The following is a 23,254-nucleotide window of genomic DNA, read 5'->3' on the forward strand; positions in this document are numbered from 1 at the left end:
TCATGACCTAATGACCCCAGAAGGGCCCACCCCTGAATACCATCACATTGGGGATTAGATTTTGACATATGCATTTTTGGGGGACACAAAGTTTCAGACCATAATGCTATTTTATACAGTACAGCCATGTGAAGGTAACACTCATGTTTCCTATAAGTCATTTTTTCTCTAGGCTAACCCCCCTCTTTGTTCTTCAGTGGTTCTCTGTGTGACCTGATTTCACATCTCCTCACCATCCTAGTTACTCTGAATAGATTTGTTTTGCTTGTCTCCGCAGTATCCAGCACTGAGTGTGATACTCCAGGTGTGCTCTGATGAGCTGAGAGTAGGGTGTGAGTATCACCTTCCTCAGTTCAGATATTATACTCTTAGCACATCTAGCGATGGAAAGATTGAAATGTCTGACTAAGGACAACGACTAGTCAGATATGACAGTTCTTCTCATTTGACCTGTTTACTTGTAGGTGTGCTTAAATTTGTCAACTTTGTTGTATACAATTTTAAAACTCTGTTAACTGAAAAAAAAAATCATTTCAGAGCTAGGCTCTTAAATCATACTTAATAGAGAATGGTCTCTGACAAGTTCATTAACCTTTCTAAAGCAGTGGTTTTCCAATATTACCTTGCAAGAATATTGTGAGGACTAAATTAGTTGTAAAATGCTTACATGTAAGGTATATATAAAGTGCTTAAGCACATGATGAGTGCTCAGTGCATGTTATTGATAATAATCTTTACAACTGTTACTTGTTCTAAGAGTTCTGAGAAATGCTTATTTTAATACTGAACAAATAGGAAGGGTCAGTGGCTTCATTATATTTTTAGTATCATCTAGCATAAGTAATCTAGACCTATAAGAATAAAAGCTGTACATAAAAAATTCAGAGACTTCCCTGGTGGTCCAGTGGTTAAGACTTCGCCTTCCAACGCAGGGGGTGCCGTTTCTGTCCCTGGTCAGGGAGCTAAGATCCCACATGCCTCTGGGCCAAAAAACCAAAGCATAAAACAAAAGCAATATTGTAACAAATTCAATAAAGATTTTAAAAAATGGTCCATATAAAAACATCTAAACTCTGTGACAAGTTAGAACAAAATAGGAAAAAGTTCTGAGGTTAGTTATTCATTTGTTTTGGAGTAAGAGAACAGGTGATATGTTATAAAGAATGTTTACTTCTCATGTCTTTAATATTAAAAATAATTGTATTAACTTTTTACCAAAATGATTATTTCTTTTATATAAATCTAAGAACTGTTGCTATCTGGCATACTTTGGAGAGATTAGAGTTTTGGAAAATATGGAAGCTTGTGTTCATTTTTGTCCTCTAAAATATTTGTTTCTGCTGATACATTTCAGCACTACAGCCTGGTGTTTTCCAGGTTAAGATGCTGAGCCAAAACCTCAAAGAATCTCTACAAAAGATGTTGGAGTCTCCCTCCCCTCCTATAATTAATTAGTGGAAACTGCAGCTGGGTAAATCTTTGTGGGGAAACAATTTTCAACTATTTAAAAACTTTTATATTAGGAAAATAGAAATACATTTGTGTCAATCTTGGAAGCAAGTAAACAAGTTGAGGGTTGTGGATCAGTTCCTCAGGTGATGAAGTATAGCTTTAGCAGCAATGAAAGACCGACTGAACACCTGTGGGGTCCAGAGGCTGTCAGATATGTTTTGGATAAATCATTCCTCTTTAGTGTCTTCCATTAAGAGGTCTACTTGGATGATAAGGATGTTTATTAAATGCTTTTTTTAAATTAAAAAAATTTTTTTCTGGCTGCATTGGGTCTTTGTTCCCGCTCACGGGTTTTCTCTAGTTGTGGCGAGTAGTGGCTACTCTTCGTTGTGGTGCACTGGCTTCTCATTGTGGTGTCTTCTCTTGTTGCAGAATGGGGGCTCTAGGTGCACAGGCTTCAGTAGTTGCAGCACTCGGGGCTCAGTAGTTGCGGCACAAGAACCCCAGAGCTCAGGGGCTTCAGTAGTTGCGGCTTGTGGGCTCAGTAGTTGTGGCACACAGGCTTAGTTGCTCTATAGCATGTGGGATATTCCTGGACGAGGACTCGAACCTGTGTCCTCTGCATTGGCAGGTGGGTTCTCAACCACTGCACCACCAAGGAAGTCCATTAAATGCTTTTTAAAGGTGCCTTTTAAATTTACTCTTGAAAGAATATTCATAGCAGGAGCAATCTTTGATATAAGCCATATTTCAAGAATAAGTAATTATTATCATGCTGTCCTTTTTATAGTATCTGTTACATACACACACACACACACACACACACCCAACCATTTGTTAGACCAGCTTGTACTGGCTTACAAAAGCCTGTTGTTAAATTTTCAGGCGTTTTGTACGCTGCTTGATCTCAGACAAGTAGCTTGAAATTTGCCATGGTGGGAGTAGTTACACCATGAAAATTGGTGAATGCTACAAGTCAGTCTTTTTTTTTCCTCATGGACAGCTGGTTGTTAAACACATACCAGCACAGCTGTGCCCCAAACTATTTTCTTAAATAAAATAAAGGGCTGTTAACATCAAAGATGGTTTTAGTGTGAACGTTCATATGAGGCAAAGAGTAAACTGTTTTTTTTTCTTGTGTTCTCAGGGATACGGAAAGACCGAAGAGGAGGGAGAATGTTGAAGCATAAGCGCCAAAGAGATGATGGGGAGGGCAGGAATGAAGCGGCGCCCTCTGGAGACATGAGAGCTGCCACCCTTTGGCCAAGCCCACTCTTGATTAAACACACTAAGAAGAACAGCCCGGTCTTGTCCCTGACAGCGGATCAGATGATCAGTGCCTTGTTGGAGGCTGAGCCCCCCATAATCTATTCTGAGTACGATCCTACCAGACCTTTCAGTGAGGCTTCAATGATGGGCTTGCTGACCAGCCTTGCAGACAGGGAGCTGGTACACATGATCAACTGGGCAAAGAGGGTGCCAGGTAAGAACACTAAGCTCGACGTTTATTTTTAAGAGCCATTAACTATTCATGAACTGGTTACTGTATCAGGGAGAAACAGTGGGAAAGAATAGCTTGTTATCTAATTGATTTCAGGGTTACTCAGAGTTGGTTAATTTTCAGTATCCATACACTGTAATTCTCCTGGAAATTAGGAAATAATGTTTTGAAATCAAGATCTAGATGATTAAAGACTTTAGTCCGAGATTATTTTTAACCCATTGATATTCATCAAAAATCTGGGGTGGACACTAGATAATAAATGTATTTAATAGTACGTGTTCACGATGGCAGAAATTTTTACTACTAACTGCTCTATGCCCTATAAAATTTTAATATTGAGGACTTTTGTTCAAAACACCTAAATTATGAATCATCAATTTTATCTTAAAAGATTTTATTTTAAGGTATTTATAGGCTAAAGAGATAATGTTTTTTTCTTCTTTACTGAATGCCAATTATTCATTCAACCATCTATTCTTAATATTTTAGGAGAAAGATAATACAATAGAAAAATAAGTTAGGTTCTCATCCCTGAGAGGAACTTGTAGAGAGAGAACAGTGGCTGAAGTGATACTTGGTCCTTCAGTTGATACTCTCAGAACTGATGTTCCTGTAAAACTTGACTGTTGCTCTTGTTGTTCAGGGAGAAGAACTCTAGTTATTATGGAAACAAGACTAGAAAATGACCTCCTCCATGCCCCATCATATCCATTCAGGAGCTAACATAGATGAACCAAGGCAAGAGGAAGTTAAATCTTTTTTTTTCTGGGCTTGTAGATCAAATGAGTAATGAATTTAGATAGCGATTGTCTTGTGTGCTTTCTTTTAATAGATGAAATTAATTACTACCTATGAAGCATGGGCTGTTTTTTATTAAATTAAATAAATGTGGAGTTTTGAACTTGCATTTTAGAGATGTATTATAGGCCAAGTAAACATATATCTGGCCTTAGATACTAGTTCATGTATTTGCATTTATTAACATATGAACGTGGTCCTTTGAATAAGGACCCAGCAATGTTGTGATCCAGGCTTGAGAGAGGGCATCTATTTAGGTAGCAGGGGTTGGGTTACATAGAAACATGGGGATTAGCAGGCATATTTAGATTTTCAGAGTTGGTCCAACTGGCAAATAAAAACTCCCTGCCATCTTTGGAATTGAGTTTTAATGAGCACTTACCTACTTAGCATTCCTATATGAAGCAGACCCATGAGAAGTAAATACTGGAATTTACTTGTAATGTGGTTATAGGTTTTATCTTTATATCCATTATTGCCTTTAAAAAAAAAATGTTTTGGGAGAAGAGGAAAAAAAACTCAACAACTAATGATCATATCCCTGAGAGCCAACTCTTAGTTACTGTGAAATTTTATTGTCCTATAAGCATATGCTTTCCCTAATGAAGTTGTGGTAATATTAGTTCCAGAGCACTGTTGAAGTCAAGTATATATTTTTCATAGCTATCAGTAGACCTCCATCATGACATTTTTATAATTATAAAAATCTGAAAGGCATTCGAAACAATGAGAATTCACATACATTACCAGTGGATGAAGAATTCATGGCAATAATGTTCTGAATTTAGGGATAAAATGGAGATGGAAATCAAGGGAAGGAAAATATTATGTCCATGCTTAGCCATCCCACTGTTAAACCCAGAACTAAGCAAATTTATGATAACGAGATGTGTAGCAAAACCACTCTATAACTTGATTATATTAGTTTAAAAGACCTGAGTGAAGCCAAAATCCGTGGGACAAACTGTATTTTGTTACTGGATTGTTTAAAAAAAATTATAAAGGCAGAATTGAAATTATATATATACTATTGGAATATAGCTGTTGTAAATCAAAAGCCTACTAGTCTGCCCAAGCAGAATAAAAATAGTCATTGATTTTAAAAAGATGAAAAATGAGGGAAGAAAAATGTCTTCTGGAATCATCTTTGAAGATGATTGTCAAGCTTTTCAGAAAATTTGACAGTCACATTTTGAAAAGCTTTTTTATATCCAAATACCACCTGTCATTAAAAAAAAAAGAGCTCACACCAAAAATCTAATATAGACAATAGTACATTTATATGGTCATAGTTTTAGGATAATAATAATAATATCAATTTAACATAGAAGGAATAGAAAACATCCTTAGTAAGAAGGGCAGTAAGAAAGCCAGTTGTAAAAGTACCTGGAATTAGCAATGTGATACAGAAACCTGCCTGGTACATTTGGATATCCTCAGATGGCTATCAGTATAACAGAGACTGTGAATTGACTTCGTTTTTTAAAATTTCAGCATTACTGGATTATAATTGACAAATAAAATTATATTTAAAGTGTATATTATGGTAATTTGATATACTTAGTCATTATAAAAGGACTCTCTACATCTAGTAAATTAAACATCCATCACCTCACATATTTACCTTTTTTTTTTTTTTTTGAAGAGAGCATTTAAGTTCTTTCCTAGCAAATCAATTATGCAATAGTGGTTTGAATTATAGTCACCATGTTTTATATTAGATCCTCAGACCTTTTTTATCTTAAAGCTGAAAGTTTATACTCGAACCAACTTCCCCCTATTTGTCCCATCCTCTAAACCCTGGCAATCACTTTTCTACTCTCTTTTTGTGAAATTGGCTTTTTATTTTTCAGATTCATGTATAAGTGATACCATGAAATATTTCTTTTTTTCTGACTGGCCTATTTCACATAGCATAATACCCTCAGGTTCCATCCATGTTGTCACAAATGGCAGGATTTTCTTCTTTCTCATAGCTGAATAATATTCCATTATATATATCCGTGTAGATATAGATTTACCAGATCTTTCTTATCTATTCCTCTGTTGGTGGTCACTTAACTTGTTTTCATATCTTGGATATCTTGGCTATTTGAATAATGCTGCATTTAACATGGGGGTACAGATATGTCTTTGATATCCTGCTTTCAATCCCTTTGGATATATACCCAGAAATGGGATTGCTGGATCTTCTGGTAGTTCTGTTTTATTTGGGGGGGGGGGTGTGGGTGGGTGGAATCTCTTTACTGTTTTCCACAGTGGCTGCACCAGATTACAAGCTCACCAACAGTATACAAGGATTCCCTTTTCTCTACATCCTCATCAACACTTATTATCTGTTGTCTGTTTGATGATAGCCAATTTAACAGGTGTGAGGTGATATCTCATTGTGGTTTTGATTTGGTTGAGGATTTTTTTATGTACCTATTGGCATTTGTATATCTTATTTGGAAAAATGTATATTCAGTTCCTCTGCCCACTTTATCATATTGGGTTTTGTTTTTTGTTTTTTGTTTGCTAATGAGATATATGTGTTCTTCATATATCTTGGATATTAACCCTTTATCAGATACATGATTTGCAAATATTTCTTCCATTTGGTGGGCTGCCTTTTTGTTTTGTTGATGATTTCCTTTGCTGTGCAAAAACTTCTTAATCTGATGAAGTTTCATATGTTTATGTTTGTTTTTGTTGCCTTTGCTTTTGGTGTCAAATCCAAAAAAAAAAAAAAAAAATTGCCAGGATTGATGTCAAGGAGCTTTTTCCCTGTGTTTTCTAGGAGTTTTATAATTTCAGGTCTTATGTTCATATCCTTAATCCATTTTGAATTGATTTTTTTTTTCATGAGTGGTATAGATAGTGGTATAGATTCTTGCATGTGAATATCCAGTTTTCCCAACATTATATTTTGAAGACACTGTCCTGTTGCCATTGAATATTCTTGGTTCTCTTGTCAAATATTAGTTGACTATATATGCATGGGTTCATTTCTGGGCTCTCTATTTCTGTTCCCTTGATATACATTTTTGTTATGCCAATACCATGCTGTTTTGATCACTATAGTTTTGTAATATAGTTTGAAATCAGGAAGTGTGACTCTGATGTCTACAGCTTTGTTTGTCGATCTCATGGTTGCTTTGGCTATTTGGGATCTTTTGTGGTTCCGTAAAATTTTAGGATTGTTTTTTATGTTTTTGTAAAAAATGCTATTGAGACTGGTAGGAATTGCATTGAACCTGTAAACTGTTTTTGGTAGTATGGACAGTTTAACAATATTAATGCTTCCAGTCCATGAGCATGGAATATCTTTCACTTTCTTTGTGTCTTCTTCTTTTTCTTCCATCAATGTCATCATTTTCAGTGTTGTGATCTTTCATCTCCTTGGTTAAGTTTATTCCTAGGTAATTTATTCTTTTTAATGCAATTGTAAATAGGATCATTTCATTAATTTCTCTTTTTGATAGTTTGTCATTAGTGTATAGAAATGCAATTGATTTTTGTATATTGCTTTTTTATCTGGCAAATTTACTGAATTTATTCTAATAGTTTTTGGAGGAGTCTTTAGGATTTTCTATATTTGATGTCATGTCATCTGTAAATAGGGACAATTTTGCTTCTTTTTCAATTTGGATGCCTTTTATTTCTTTTTCTTGCTTAATTACTTTGATTAGGACTCCCAGTATTAATTAGGACTGGTGAGACTGGGTACCCTTGTCTTGTTCTTTATCTTAGAGGAAAAATTTTCAATTTCTTACTGTTTGGTATGATGTTAACTGTGGGCTTTTTATATATGTCTTTTATTATGTTGAGTTGTTGAGAGTTTTTATCATGAATGGATATTGAATTTTGCAAATGCTTTTTCTATATCTATTGAGATGATCATATGATTTTTATCTTTCATTTTGTTAATGTTGTGTATTGATTGATTTGAGGATGTTGAACCATCCTTTAATCCCTGGAATAAATCTCACTTGATTTTGGTGTGTGATTCTTTTAATGTACTGTTGAATTTGGTTTGCTAATACTTTGTTGAGAATTTTTGCATCTATGTTCATCAGGAATATTGACCTATAATTTTCTTTTCTTGTAGTGCCCTTGTCTGGTTTTGGTATCAGTCTTTATAAAGTGATTTTGGAAGTGTTTCCCCTTCTATTTTTTTGGAACAGTTTGAAATTCTTCTTTAAATGTTTGGTAGATTTCAGCAGTGAGGCAATCTGGTCGTAGACTTGTCTTTGTTGGGATATTTTTGATTACTGATTTGATCTCCTTACTAGTAATAGTCTGTTTGGGTTTTCTGTTTTCATGATTCAGTCTTGGTAGCTTGTGTATTTTCAGGAATTTATCAGTTTCTTCTCGAATGTCCAATTTTTTGGTGTATAATGATTCATAGTATTTTCTTATGATCCTTTGTGTGCTCTCAGTTATAATGTCTCTTCTTTCATTTCTGATTTTATTTATTTGAGCTCTTTTTTTTTTCTCTTCATGAGTCTAGCTAAAGGTTTGTCTCTTTTGTTTATCTTTTTAAAAAATCAACTTAGTTTCAATGATGTATTCTGTTGTCTTTTTAATATTGTTTCATATTTCCACTCTAATCTTTGTTATTCCCTTCCTTCTACTACTTTTTTGCTTAGTTTGTTCTTCTTTTCTATTTACTTGAAGTGTAAAATTGGTTAATTTGAGCTCCCTTTTTTTTGCTCAATGTAATGAGTGCTTTCCTTTTTTCTTAATGTACTTTTAACCTTTCTTGTTAGATTGCTTTGCTGCATTTTGTAAGTTTTGGTATGTTTTATTTCAATATTCATTTGTGTCAAGGTACTTTTTTATTTTTCTTTTGATTTCTCTTTGATCCATTTGTTGTTCAGTTTCATGTTGTTTAATTTCCAAGTATTCATGAATTTTACCATTTTCTTCTTGTACTTGATTTCTAGTTTCATACCATTGTGGTCAGAAAAGATACCTTATATGATTTCAATCTTCTTAAATTTATTGCCTGTTTTGTGTTCTGACATATGATCTATCCTGGAGAATAGATCCATGTGTGCTTGAGAAAAATGTGTTTTCTGCTGCTATTGGATGAAAAGTCTGTAAAGTCCATCTGGTCTAATATGTAGTTTAAGTCCAGTGTTTTCCTTATTGACTTTTTGTGTGGGTGATCTATCTATTGTTGAAAGTGGGGTTTTGAATTTTCATACTGTTGTATTGCTGTCTGTTTCTCTCTTCAGGTCTGGTAATATTTGTTTTATGTGTTTAGGTGCTCCTATGTTGGGTGCATAAATATTTGTAAATATTCTATCCTCTTATTGGATTAACCCCTTTATCATTATAAAATGACTATTTTGTCTCTTATTAAAGTCTTTTGCTTGAATTCTATTTTGTCTGAGTTAAGTATACTATCCCACTTTCTTTTGGTTTCCATTTGCGTGGAGTATCCTTTTTCCATCCTTTCACTTTCAGTCTGTGTGTGTCCTTAAACCTGAAGGGAGTATCTTATAAGTAACACATATTTGGACCTTTTTTTTTGATACATTCAGTCACTCTATACCTTTTCATTGGAGAATTTAGTCCATCTATGTTTAAAGTAATTATTGATAGGTATTTACTTAATGCCATTTTGTTGATTTTTTTCTGGCTATTTTGTAATTTCCCTGTTTCTTTTTTCTTCTCTTGCTCTTTTCCTTTGTGGTTTGATGACTTTTTTTAGTGGTATGTTTAGATTCCTTTCTCATTATCTTTTGTATATCTATTATAGGTTTTTGCTTTGTAGCTATCATGAAGCTTATGTACAACAACTTATAAGCCTATTTTAAGTTGATAACAACTTCCAAAGCTCTATATTTTTACTCTCCTTCCATGTTTTATGTTTGATGTCGTGGTTTACATTTTTACTACTTTTCATACTAAATTTATAAGTTAATTACCCACCATCATTACTATATGGGAGTATTCTGAATTTAACTCTATATTTACCTAGTTAGTAAGATTTATACTTTGTTTTTTTATTGAAGGATGGTTGATTTACAGTAATTCTGGTGTAAAGAGATTCAATTGTGTGTGTGTGTGTGTGTGTGTAAATTCTTTTTCAGATTCTTTTCCATTATAGGTTATTATAAGATAATGAATATATTTCTTTGTGCTAGACAGTTGGTCCTTGTTGTTTATCTATTTTATAGATTTGTATTTTCATATGTTTTCCTGTTACAATCAGCATCCTTTCATTTAAGCTTGAAGAAGTGCCTTTAACATTTCTCATAAGGCTAGTCTAGTGGTAATGAACTCCTTCAGCTTTTGCTTATCTGGTAAACTCTTGATCTCTCCTTCAACTCTGAAGGACAACTTTGCTGGATACAGTATTCTTGGTTGATTTTTTTTTTCATTCAGCACTTTGAAGAAAAAAAATGCCACTCCCTTTTTCCCTGGAAAGTTTCTGCTGAAATACTGCTGATAGTCTTATCTATTGATAGCCTTGTATGTGACAAGTTGTTTTTCTCTTTGTGCTTTTAAGATTATCTTGACACTTTAATTTTAATGTGTCTTGGTGTGGATCTCTTTGGGTTCATCTTATTTGAAACTCTCTGAGCATCCCTATCTGGATGTCTGTTTCTTTCTCCAGGTTAGGGATGTTTTCAGCCATTATTTCTTTAGCTTTCTACTCCTTTTGCTTTCTCTTCTTTTCTGAGACCACTGTAATGTGAATGTTGGTTTTCTTGATGTTGTCTTTATATAAGTTCCTTATGCTGTCTTCACTCTTTTTCATGCTTCTTTCTTTTCACTCCTCTGATTGGATGAATTCCACTACCCTGTTTTTGAATTTGCTGGTCCTTTCTTCTGCTTGATCTAGCTAATGTTGAACCCTTCTATTGAATTTTTCAGTGCAATTATTGTATTCTTCAGTTCTGTAATTTGTTTGATACTTTCTTATATTTCCTATGTCTTTGTTGAATTTCTCACTTTATTCATACTTTGTTCTTCTGACCTTGGTGAGTGTCTTTGTGACCATTACTTTCAACTCTTCATTGGATAAATCACTTATCTTCATTTCATTCAAGTGTATTTCTGAGGTTTTATCTTGTTCTTTTGTTTGGAACATATTCCTCTGTCTTTTTTTTTTTTTTCATTTTCCTTGACTCTCTGTATTGGTTTCTGTCCTTTAGATAAAACAGCCATCTCTCCCAGTCTTGACAGAGTGGTCTCATGTTGGAGGTGAAACTTACTGCTCAGCCCAGCCTGAGCTCTTGGTCATCTCTCAGACCTCTGTGATTTTCCAAGGTGCCTTCTTTGTTCTTAGAGGCTCCCAATAGTTGAGGGTATGCCAAGACCTGTCAGTATCCCAAAAGGAAGGATCTCAGTGAGCATGTAGATACAGACTGATTGGTAGCTGAACCCTCAAGTAGCAGCTTGTAAAGTATACAAATAGATCCATTTTAGGGGAAGACTGGGTGATGAGATTTTCTGTTTGCTTCCTCTGTGTTGAACCTTGGTGGGTCAGCCCCTTAAGAACATTTGTTTTTTAAAAGGCTGTGGGGCTGACAAGGCAAGCTTTGCTGATCACTAGAGCCAGGTGATCAAGGGACATCTTCCTTAGGTGACAGCTGCAAAAACTAGGGTGTCAAACATGTGTATAAGCTCCTTCCAGGGAGATATTGGCGATTTGGAGCAGGCTACAGAGAGAATGCAGAGATGGTGTCTACTGCTTTCAGAGTCTCTGGGGAGAATCAGTCAGTCCCTAGATGGTGCTAAATTAGAAACCTGACTCTCAGGTAGCAGCTGTTAAAGTATGCAAATAGACCTTTTTCAGGGACTTACTGGGAGATGGGTGTGTCTGTTTGTTTCTTTTATTCTGGACCCTGGGAAGTTAGTGAGTCCTTGTGAACCCATTAAGAACAATTTGTTTACTCTAGCATAGTGGATGTGGTGGATGTAAACCCTGTTGGCTTTCAGAGCATTGTGTTTTGGGAGCTTACTCCTGGGGTGCTAAATGTTGGGACCAAACCCTTCCCTCCTCAGGGGGAAGCTGGGATTATGAGTTCTCTTCTGATTGTATGGTGCTGTGCCAGGGTTTGTTGGGGTTTATAGTGAGAGTGTGTCTCAGCCTTTCCTACCCATTTCAATGTGGGCATTTTCTCATTTGCCCAAAGTGAAGGAATCACTTGGCTAGTTTCTGGATTTCTTTTAGAAGAAATCGCTCTGTTTGTAGTGGAGGTTTTGGTATGGCTGTGGGAGGTTTTGAGTTCAGACGTCTCCTATGTCTCCATCTTGGACCATAACCCCCAGCTGACTTCATTTTGCATGATGAATTTTAATAAAAATAATGAGTTCGTTGGACTATTTTAGTAGTTCCAGAAGTATGTTTTTACTAACAGACTATTGTCAGAATTTTCAAATGTTGGTGATTATAAGTTGAGTTCTCCTTTCTCTTAATATCTAGGGCATATTTTTTAACTGGTAGTATCTCTCTTCTCAGACTCAAGATGTGAAGAGCATTATGATAAAATACATCATACAAGTATGATAATCAAGTTCCCATCTGGAAAGTATTTATAGCTGACTTGGCTAAAGATCACATCATGGCATTAATTTTTTTCTCTCTGCAATTTAAAAACAATAGCAGCAAGGAGAATGATAAAACCTACCTACCTCACTCTGACAAGTGATGCTTTTTTATAACACGTGTTACATATCTGCTTTTTAATATCTAGCTATAGAGAAGGATTTTTCTCTTTTGTTTGTATGAAATTTGTTAATCTTTAAGAAGCACTTTATGTAATCTATCCATGGATGGCGAGTTAGTTTTAAAAGAGATTGTTAAATCTTAATTTATTATTATCCTGTACATGGGATAATAAATGTAACATCATTATCATTATCTGAAGGTCAAACAGCAAAAAATGTATGACTGCAAAGTTGTTATATTTTTAATTTCTGTATCACACTCAATTGCATCATTGACTGGCTGATTCTTAGTCTCAGTGTGAATCAAGTACATTTGATTTTTCCCCCAGAAGCTTGAATTGCGTCAGGAAACAGTTAATTTGATTTATTAAAAATTATGCCTTTTCCAAAATTCACTATAATTTTACATACCTCAAGGGCAATTTCATACCTCAGGTTTGTGTTCTAGTTCTGTTTAATGAATATTTGGACAAATATCTAGCCCTGGGCTCTTCTCTGACTTTTAAAGGCTGAAAAGTAGAAACTTGACAGTCTCACTGACCCCCAGGCACATCTGGGGGGGTTATGAGTGTACTGAAGCTGCTGGCCCGGGAAGAAGAAGAAAGGAGACATAGGTTGACAGTCAAGTTCATAGGAAACATATTACCTTAACCACTTCTTCATTCTTGCAGTGGCAAACTAGATGACCTCTCTCCTTCTCCTTTCCTGCCCACATCCCTCTCTACTGTTACTAGATGAGTCCCCTCTTCCTTCTGAGCTCTGACTCCCCATCATTTTACTGTGGGTTTCTTTCTTGCTGTTTGGGCCCAGGGGGAGGGGAAAGGTTCACTTTTTCTGGGCATGCCCCCCCACCAGCCCCAAGCTCAGGTTTCTCTGGAGCTCCTTGTGTTATCTCCTAGGGTTCATGGTTGTCTTAGCCGTTCCAGGACCCAAGGCTGCTTCCACCGCTGTGTTCACCAGGAATCCAGTAATTACCTCCCTGGACTCTAATATTCATCCTCATCATTCAAGTTAGCATTGAATCGAGCTCAGGAAATGCTTGTTGAATGAATGAATAAATAAATGAATGAAAGATGCCTTTTGAAACTCCTGATTTTTAAGAAATCTCTGAGCTCTGTTAGAACTCAGTTTTCCTACAAAGTCAAAGTGATCTTTAAGGTTGTGGTGTTACCCTTTTTCACCTCCCTTCAGAATCTACCTGCTGTTCGGACATCTTTCTAGCAGCTGCTTTCATAAGACTCATTTCCAGCCTTTCTTTTGTGAGGGCCAGAGGAATATCCAGAGGCATGGGCAGAGCTGGGCTCTGAGGACTTTAACAGGCTTCCCTTGGCTGACAGCAAGGCAGTTTCACTTCATGAGTGTAATTTAAACCTTCAAAAGGGCCAAGGGGCCAAGGAAAGGGCATAATACCTCAGTCTGAGAATTGGGAGCATCTTCAAGGAACACATTCTATTCTGGGAGTTTCCTGTGGATTCCAGGGACTTGGCAATCCTTCCTAGTACTCTGATTCCCAACCTGTAATCGGACCAGTGGACCCTACTCTAAAGCTGTCGTAGTCTTCCAGCCTGTTTCAGCATGGCACAGTGATGAAAGATAACTTGAAAGTGACTTGGAAGCATGGGTGACATCCCAGGGAGGCAACAGATACTCATGTTTAAGGGTAAGATTTGCGATTCAGATTTTGCAACCTTTCTATAATAAGAGCTTGGGGACTGGGTTAGAGTTACCCCTGCATGAATGGTGGCAGCACCCTGGGAGCTTTCTTTGGAGTGCTCCATTTCCAAGTCAGCCCTGCCCGGCTTTTCACGGCTTCTCTGGAAGCTCTGGTTGAAATCCAAAGAAAGCAGCTACTCGATTTTTCTTTCATGGGAAACTTTGAAGCCCCACAGAAGCTTGTTGGCCCAGATGCTGTTAAGCCTTTAAAATCCTTTTCTCATCTCGAGAGTATTTGAGAAAAATGCCCCAGTCTGGGCTTCTTTGCCCCACCCTCCTCAGGGTTCTATTTCAGTGAGTCTGGAGTGGGGCCCCAGGGTTCTCAAGCCATCCTGTGGGGACTTGTTGGCCTGTGGCTGTGCTACTTTTGGGGTAGGGTAGGGGGGATTTGGCATGGACAATATCAGGGTTTTTTTGTATCTATTTATGGGTTAAATAGATGTAATACTATTAAAGTGTGTTAAAATAGGTTGATTTGTATCATTCCCAAAAGATGTGTTGAATTTATAACCCCTAGTACCTCAGAATGTGATCTTATTTGAAATAGGGTCTGTATAGAGGAAATCAAGTTCAAGTGAGATCATTAGAGTGGGCCTTAATTCTTTTAAAAAGAGGACATTTGGATTCAGAGATAGACATGCTGAGAGGGAAGATGATGTGAAGACTCACAGAGGAAAGATGGCCCTGTGAGCAGAGCAATGTATCTCCAGGCTAAGGGATGCTGAGGACTGCCAGTAAATGCCAAAGGCAGATGAGGCAAGAAGGCATCCTCCCCTAGAGGCCTCCGAGAAAGCGTGGCCCTACTGACACCTTGCTCTCAGACTCCTAGCCTCCAGAACTGTGAGGCAATACATTTCTGTTGTTTTAAGGCACCCACTTTTATATTTTGTATGACAGTTCTGGGAGATGATTACCAACTGTTTTAAAAATTAAAAAAGGACTTGTATTTTTAAGGCAAAGGAAATAAGGATCTTTTGATTTAAAAAGGGATGTTTGGCTCACCTGGAGGAGGCTTGGCTAATCATTTACTGTTGTAGATTCTCTCCTTTGCCTGTCCAAGTGGTTCACTGAACTTCTGGCTTTGAAGTTGTTTTAGAACTTTAACAGTTCCATACATCTACCTGGCAAATACCTGGTAAAATTTTTTAAACAACAAAAGAGTGTTTTCATCTGGTACTTTAAAAGTTTCCTTTTTTACATTGATATCTTTGATCCATTTGAATTCATCCTGGTTTACACTATGAGGTGCGGCTCCAACGTTGTTTTTCTACAGGTGGCTGCACAGTTGTTTCATTTCCATTTATTGAACAGCCTCCTACAAAAGTATTGTTAAGACTTCTTTTCTTGACCTTCCAAGTTGACCATTTGTTAGGCACTTTTAAAATACAGTGATAGATATGACCCATTCATTTACATGTTTGGTTATTTTTTCCCACTTCTGAAATCAAAAATAAAAAAATGAAAATAAGGGATTTATTCAACAAGTTATAAATTTTGCCTAACTTATATTAACTTAATATATAATGTGATTTGTCTGTCTTGTGTAGATGTATTTCATAACATTCCACTGATCTTAGAAATAAGAAGCAAAAGTTTGTGAGATGTGATACACTTAGAAAAGACTAGTGCTGATAAGAGGTAGTCAATAGAACTACCATTCAATATTCATAGGACAGAACAATTGTTCCCAGGAGAGAAAAAGAAGGATGTATCAAGCTTCCCTTCTCTCTTTTCCCATCTGTTGAAGGTGTTCCCCAGATACCCCAGTACTGGGTCCTGAATGTTCCTGCTACTTTTAACCAACTTGAAAAGCTAGTCTCCTCAGAGCCTCAGCTATTAACTGTCAGGCTCATGATCTCCAGATTACTTTCTGCAGGTCCCAACACCTAAATTTTCAGTTTCCACTTTTAACTCCCCACATATCTACCAATATATATAAAACCAAACAAGCTGTTTTCTCTTTCTCCTGCTTACAGCAAACTCATTTGTTTCCCCTAATCCTCTTCATTTCTGCCAGGGGCGCCACCCTTCTTGTTGATCTAAGTTTGGAATTGTCTTCGTGTCTGGCTCTTCTTCACTGTGGACCATCAGTTCCTCCTCTTCAACATCTCTAGATTTTGGCTTTGTTTTCATTCCTCTGTCACCAGCCTGGTCCTCATCCTCATTGTTTTCCAAGCCCAAATTACTATGATATCCTCCTAACTGGTCTTTTTTTGGTTCCAGCCTCTCCTCCCTTCAATTTCTCCTACACGTCACTGCCAGAGTAATTTCTGTAAATCATCATTTCAGAATGTTCCACTCCCTGTATTAGTTTTCTATGGCTGCCATAACAATGTTTCACAAACTGGGTGGCTTAAAACAATAGAAATTGATACTCTCACACTTCTAGAGGCTGCATATCTGAAATCAAGGTGTTCACAGGGCCATGCTCTCTCTGAAGGCCCTAGAGGAGGAGCCTTCCTTGCCTCTTTCTAGCTTCTGGAGGCTGCTGGCAACCCTTGGGCATTCCTTTGCTTACAGAATCACCTCTCCAATCTCTGCCCCTCTGTTGTGACAGGATGTTCTCCTTGTGTGTCTGTATCCAAATTTCCGTTTTCTTATAAGGACACCGGTCATATTGGATTTAGGGCCCACCCTAATCCAGTATGACCTCATTTTACTTGATTAAATCTGCAAAGACCGTTTTTGAATAAGATCTCATTCATAGCTTCTGAGTGAATATGAATTTTAGGGGAAACAACTATTCAATTAAAAATTTGGCAGTGAACTTGACTGTATAGCTTAGCAATGGCTTTAACAGATAAGTGATAGTGTCCCTTGAAGCCTAAAATGCAGAATTAGACTATGCCTCAGGGCGCTGAACCCTAGTTAACCTTTTTCAGACAGAACCTTGGGAAGGACCTTGTAGAAAAGCTGGTCACCGACTGGCTGTCTTCCATCTTATCTAATTTCTACTTTCTAACCTGATCTCCTTGCCTCACCCTTTCCTCCACACAAAGTGTTCCATTTATTTTTCTTCTGCTCCCTCTCTGTTTCAGTTCTATACTCGTTTTTTCCCCTAAAGGGATACCTCAACTTCTACTTCCTTTCTGAAACTTCAAACTAACTTATCCAACGTAATCTTGAACTGAGTTTGCTATCACAGGATAACCAGTCCATGGTCCAGAGTGCCTTGTCAGATTATATAGACGAACTAAATCAACCAGGGTCTAAAACACAGTAAGAGCTCTTAAACTGTATTCTTATTTCACTAATGGTAGATTTGTTGCTGGATGATTCATTTATACTGTGGTTGGATTTCCTCTTTTAAATGAAGAGAGGAATAGTTTTTGTTGGCTGGGTGTCTCTTTTTGTCCAGGGAACTTTGTCAAAGGAAAAGTATTTTTACAATCCTGATTGACTAGCTTAAGCTGTGAACTTGTTCTTTAAAAGCTGTATATGTGCAAAATGAATTCATATTAAATTAATCATATTTTACTTGTGGTAAGGGTGTCTTTCACTTATATAAGACCTGCTGCAGATACTCATGTGACGTGAACCTTCCTTTGACAAAACAAATGTTCTTATTGAAATATACTTCTTCAGAAATGGAGATTGTTAACAGTATGACCGTTTGGACTGACTGTAGTATAGCTTCCTTCTCAGAATGACCCTGAAATTGTATGGCTTCTCCAAGATACACGTGGCTGACTTCCTGGGATGGGTGCATTTAACCTTTTGGTTTAACCAATTCTCTATCTAGGTCCCTAGAAGCCATTTATCCCTAACAGGTGTGTATTTAGACCCACTGTGGGATTAGTCTCTGTGTACCCTAAGCATCAACGTGACCAAACTGAAGTTTCAACTTCCCTGCTACCCAATAGAAGTTACACCTCAGTGATGTAAGACTTTAGTTTCCTTTAGGGGGTTGAAGACCAGAGAACTGCAAAAAGGAGAGAAAATCAGTGTTGGCCCTAATGAGATCTAAGTAGATGGAACCATCAAAAACAATGAGAACCTTGGAAGCAGTGGGGAGTGGAATGAAAAGAGTTCACCTATGTTATGTGATGATGGGTGATGACTTAGAGGGGTGGGATAGGGAAGGTGGGAAGGAGTCGTGGGAGGGAGAGGATAAGGGGATATAAGCATAAATACAGCTGATTCACTTTGGGCCAGAAACTGGCTCAACAGTGTAAAGCAATTATACCCCAATAAAGAGGTTAAACTAACTAACTAACTAAATAAATAAAAATTCACCTATTTCTTGTACAACTCTGTATAACCAATAATTTCTAGAGAAATCTCCATAAATAGACTTGAAATTTGTTTCTTACCACCACTCTGTTATTGCTTTCACAGAAACCAGAGAGCTGTAATCAATAGGTTTACACTGTAGTCTTTATGTTGGACAGACTGTTTATTTGGGGCACAATTATTACTTTTCTCTCCTCACTTCCCCACACCCCCAGCTCTTAAACAGTCATGATAAACATTTTTCTTGCTAGTGTGGAAATAAATCCACTGCCTCTAGCAAGTGCTTAAACATTGAAGCAGGTTGGAAAGTATTAGTATTAAGCTAGATGTAACACAGAAATGTGTTCTTTTTCTCTAAATCGAGTACTTTATTTCCCAGAGAAGGCAGTGTGACTGTTCTCTTAAGGTGATTCATAGCTGAAAATGGTAATAGTCATTAGGTAAATAGATGCCCACTCTGCACCCCTGCTGTTGCACAGAGGATGGGGAATTAGCAAAAGTGCCGTGGTAAAGTCCTTTTACTGCTTGTGGTATTTTAACATTAACAGTAAGATTGATACAACCTTGGGGTTGTTTATATTTAATTTTTAAACTCACCTGAGTCACCACAAGCAGCTTAGTGTTAGTTCATCTTCTTCAAAAGGATAAGTGACAAAATTAGCTGTTCCTGTTGGGAACCCCTAGTTCCAGGGAATCTTAGAGATTCAATTCTTGTTGCCTTGGTTACTAAACTCTTCCATGCAGTTTGCTCGACTTCAAATGGGTACTTCTCTTAGGAACGTTCTCCCTTGTAATTAAATTGCTTGATATGTTAAAATCTAATTTCTGCTTGAAAATTCTTAAGTCAAACTCATCATGGTTTACTTCAGAAAACAAATAGCCTTGTCTTTTTGATCTGGAGTTTTTACCTAGCTGCTAGTTGTACCTAGCAGAGCTCCTAACACAGTAATATGAAAAATTAAGTGTGATTGCTAAATAAAATTTAATAAAATGATGGCAGGACCCTTCTCTCGAGGGAACTGAAGTTTCTCTTCGTAGTATAGCGTGTGTTTATTGTGTGACCATTTCACAAACACGAAATCTAATAACATGGTGGGCAGCTTCTTTCTCTGGAGGGTATTAAAAGTATCTCTTCATAGACTAGCATGTCATATAATAATATTTGGTTCTTTTTACCTGGTCAATATGTTTGCCTAAATTTGCTTATGGCATTTAAAAGGTGTCTTTGAAAATTAGTGGATGAATGCTATGATTTTGAGAAATCATTCAAGGCCTTGAGCTGTGGCCTTAAATGCATGCTTTTAAGCGTGCATTTGAGTTGTGTCTGGCAGTGTTTATTTCTTGTATCAATAAGGCAGAAATTAGATACAATCAGTTTTGTTTTTTCTTTATTGCTGTGCACAATTCAGATATAAGCTGAAAAGAAATATTTCCCCTTCTTGAGTCTGAAACTCCAGAAACTGTGATCTAGAAAAATGCTATCTTTATATTGGATCTGTGAGAGTGGAAGGCTCCACTGAGGCTGGTTATGAAAGGTTTCAAATTTCAAAGGCCCTGATGTCCCAATTCATCCCATCCCCCTTGCCCCCCCTTGGTCTCCATACGTTTGTTCTCTATGTCTGTGTGTCAGTTTCTGCTTTGCAAATGGGCTCATCCATATCATTTTTCTAGATTCCATGCGTATGCATTAATATATGATATTTGTTTTTCTCTTTCTGACTTACTTCACTGTTTATGACAGTCTCTAGGTCCATCCATGTCTCTACAAATAACCCAATCTCATTCCTTTTTATGGCTGAGTAATATTCCATTATATATATGTATCACATCTTCATCCATTCATCTATAGAAGGACATTTAGGTTGCTTCCATGTCCTGGCTATTGTAAGTAGTGCTGCAGTGAACATTGGGGTGCATGTGTCTTTTTGAATTATGGTTTTCTCATGGTACTACTATGTATAAAATAGATAACTAATGAGAACCTGCTATATAGCACAGGGAACTCTACTCAATGCTCTCTGGTGACATAAATGGGAAGGAAATCCACAAAAAGGGGGATATATGTATATATATAACTGATTCACTTTGCTGTACAGTAGAAACTAACACAACGTTGTAAAGCAACTATACCCCAATAAAAAAAGAAAGGAACTAATTCTAATAAAATTTTTTAAAGGTTTACAAATATGTAGATATATAATCAAATAGTCAGTGTCTCATAAGTGTGTATCAAAACATGTGACTCACAATCTCATGAAATCAGAGAGATCTACTTAAATATCTTTTAATTTTCCTTCCTAATAGCAGATCACTTTGCCTGAATCTTTAGGGTAAAAATGATTGTCAGAACTGGAACATGTTTATATTAGTCTTATTAATAATCTTCTGATTTGTCTTGATTATTTTTAGTAAGTGGAACTTAATATATCCTAGAAGCTACATATTTAAAAAAGAGGTGTGTTCTAAAGATGGATAGTGGTGATGGTTGCACAACAATGTATTTAATGTCACTGAACTGTACACTTAAACATGGGTAAATGGTAAATTTTATGTTACATATATTTTACCACAATAAAAAAGAAGATAAAATACTTTATGTAGGATACATGAAAAGGAAAGAGGCATCGCATGGCAAAAAGGTAATAGATAAAAGTGATACTAAGTTCAGAGATCATTTCTCTTATCCAAAACTTTGAATCTGAGTTTTAAATAAGAATATAAACACATTGTAAAAAGGTAAATTAATAACCAATGAAGTGGAGTGAAATAATGAACTAAAAACAGGTTATACCTTAAGCTCTTAGAGAGTCTTCTACAATAAGAGCACAGTTTCATTCATTTTACAATGATTTAATGAATTCCTCCTATATGTTCTATGTGTGGGAATATACTAGAGAACAAAAGTGACAAAATTCCTGCTTTCAAGGAACTTCTCTTTCACTGTTTTCTATCACATGAGGAATGCGAATGCAGTCATTATGGTTTGCCCATTTTTCACATGAAGAAGAAGTGGAGCTGAATTTAGTGATTTTTCTGTTACAAATAGTAGCTAACTAGGTGTTAGGCACTGTTCTAAGCATTTAACTGATATTAACTCAGCTGAGTGCTTTTATGGTCCCCATTTTATAGAAGAGGAAACTGAGGGACAAAGAGGTTAATAAAGTTTAGTATTAGGGAAACAATTTGCATTCAAGAACACTTTCCTGTGTGAAATTCTTAGAGTAGGCTAAAAAGTGATTACATAGTTTTAAAAAGCGGTACCATTTTATCATTATTAGACTAAAAAAACAACTCTACTCCCTCTTCTCCTGCCATAAGACATAGACATCATCGAGAGGGTTTGTATAATCAAAACTAATTGAGATTTGATTGTTCTTTGCTTTTGTTTTGTTTTTATATGTTGTTACAATTAGCAAAAAATATTCCTGGGTTACATCAGTTCCTGCCAATTTTTCTGAGTTAATATTAACTAGAGTTTTTGGCTGCATTTAAATGCTTTAAACTATCCTGTAAGCTTAAAAGTATTTGTACATAAAAATATTTACATGAAATTGGAAAAAATATATGGGTAAGAAAGAGTATCTATTTTAGATGACACTCTATTTTAAATATAACCTTTTTTTAGGATTAGAATCAACCACATATAATAGAAAACCCCCAAGTAATAGTGGCCTAATACACAAGGCTTATTTTTCTCTCATTTAAAATAAATCTGTACTTCTTTACCAGTATGGCAGCTACACAGTCAAAATGACCCAAGCTCTTTCTGACTTTCTGTTTCCTAGCCTAGCCCAAGGCTTCCATTGTCAAGGTCAGCTCTTGGTCTAGTGTGGCTACTAGAGCTTTAGCCATCACAGCTGCATTATAGACCACAGGAAATGGAAGAGGAAAAAGTCAATAGTGTCACACTTCACTGAAGCAGTTTCCTTTAAGGAGCCTTCCTGGAAGTCTTACTCAGCACTTCCTCTTATATCTCATTGGTCGGAATTTAGGCTACATCTGGTTGCAAGAGACACTGGGAAATATAGTCTTTAAGCTATGCACATTGTACCTGGAATAAAATTTGAGTTCTCTTAGTAATAATAAGAGTTGAATGGATACTTGGTAGACAAATAGTAGTCTCTACTATAAGTTATCTTCATATCATAATTTGAGAATTGCACATCCTCTTTAATGAATATTATGACTGGCTGAGCATCAACATATATCACAGATAGATCGTCATCTTAAAAAAGAATCAGAATGCAAAAAAACAAAATTAACATGAAAGTCATATTGAAAAAAAGCTGCTACTTATTGAGTGTTTACCCAAGCATTGGGTCAACTATCATCACAATATTCCTATGGGTTAGGTACTATCATTGAGGCCATGTTACAGGTAAAGAAACAGAGGCATCAAGATGGCAAGCAGCTTTTCCAAGTGGCATGAGCTAAGAAGTGGTAGAGCTCTGGGAAGTCTGGTTCCTAACCATGTACCTTCAAAGCCATTGCATGATGCTGCTTCATTTTGTCATCCGGGATGCTGCAGTATTTCAGGATGTAGCCACTGGTCATTATGAGCATCGATGATCATTCTATGGTCTGGTGAGAAATTCTGGCCTTTCATATTATTTGACTGTTGGGATTCTGTACCCATGTGATGGTACTGTATGCATATTTTTAAAAATGGGGGTAGTAGACCAAAATACACACACTCACATTTACCTCTGAGAATAGTTCTTGAAGGAAGATTTTCTGTATGTGAGGGAATGTGTTCTGGGCATAAGTAGTGGACAGATATTATATACTAGTCTTCAGAGGGCTGAAGATGCTGAGCCCTCAGATACTGAGTCCCAGGACCCAGCATCAGTGCCTATTGAGAGCCAACAGCTTCAATGACCTGAA

The 23,254-nt window shown here is 36.5% G+C and overlaps 1 protein-coding gene across 6 annotated transcripts in view; it reads left to right on the top strand.

The window, feature by feature from the left end:
* The window catches only part of ESR1 (estrogen receptor 1), a 357,503-nt gene that overhangs the window by 212,630 nt on the left and 121,619 nt on the right, over nt 1-23,254 (top strand). For all 6 annotated transcript variants that reach the window (XM_057738591.1, XM_057738593.1, XM_057738590.1 and 3 more), the window contains one exon: nt 2,600-2,935. In XM_057738591.1, coding sequence (XP_057594574.1) covers nt 2,600-2,935 — 336 coding nt within the window. The remainder of the gene's footprint in view (nt 1-2,599; nt 2,936-23,254) is intronic.

This window comes from Hippopotamus amphibius, chromosome 6, assembly GCF_030028045.1.
Source record: "Hippopotamus amphibius kiboko isolate mHipAmp2 chromosome 6, mHipAmp2.hap2, whole genome shotgun sequence".
In the NCBI taxonomy this organism is placed as follows: domain Eukaryota; kingdom Metazoa; phylum Chordata; class Mammalia; order Artiodactyla; family Hippopotamidae; genus Hippopotamus; species Hippopotamus amphibius.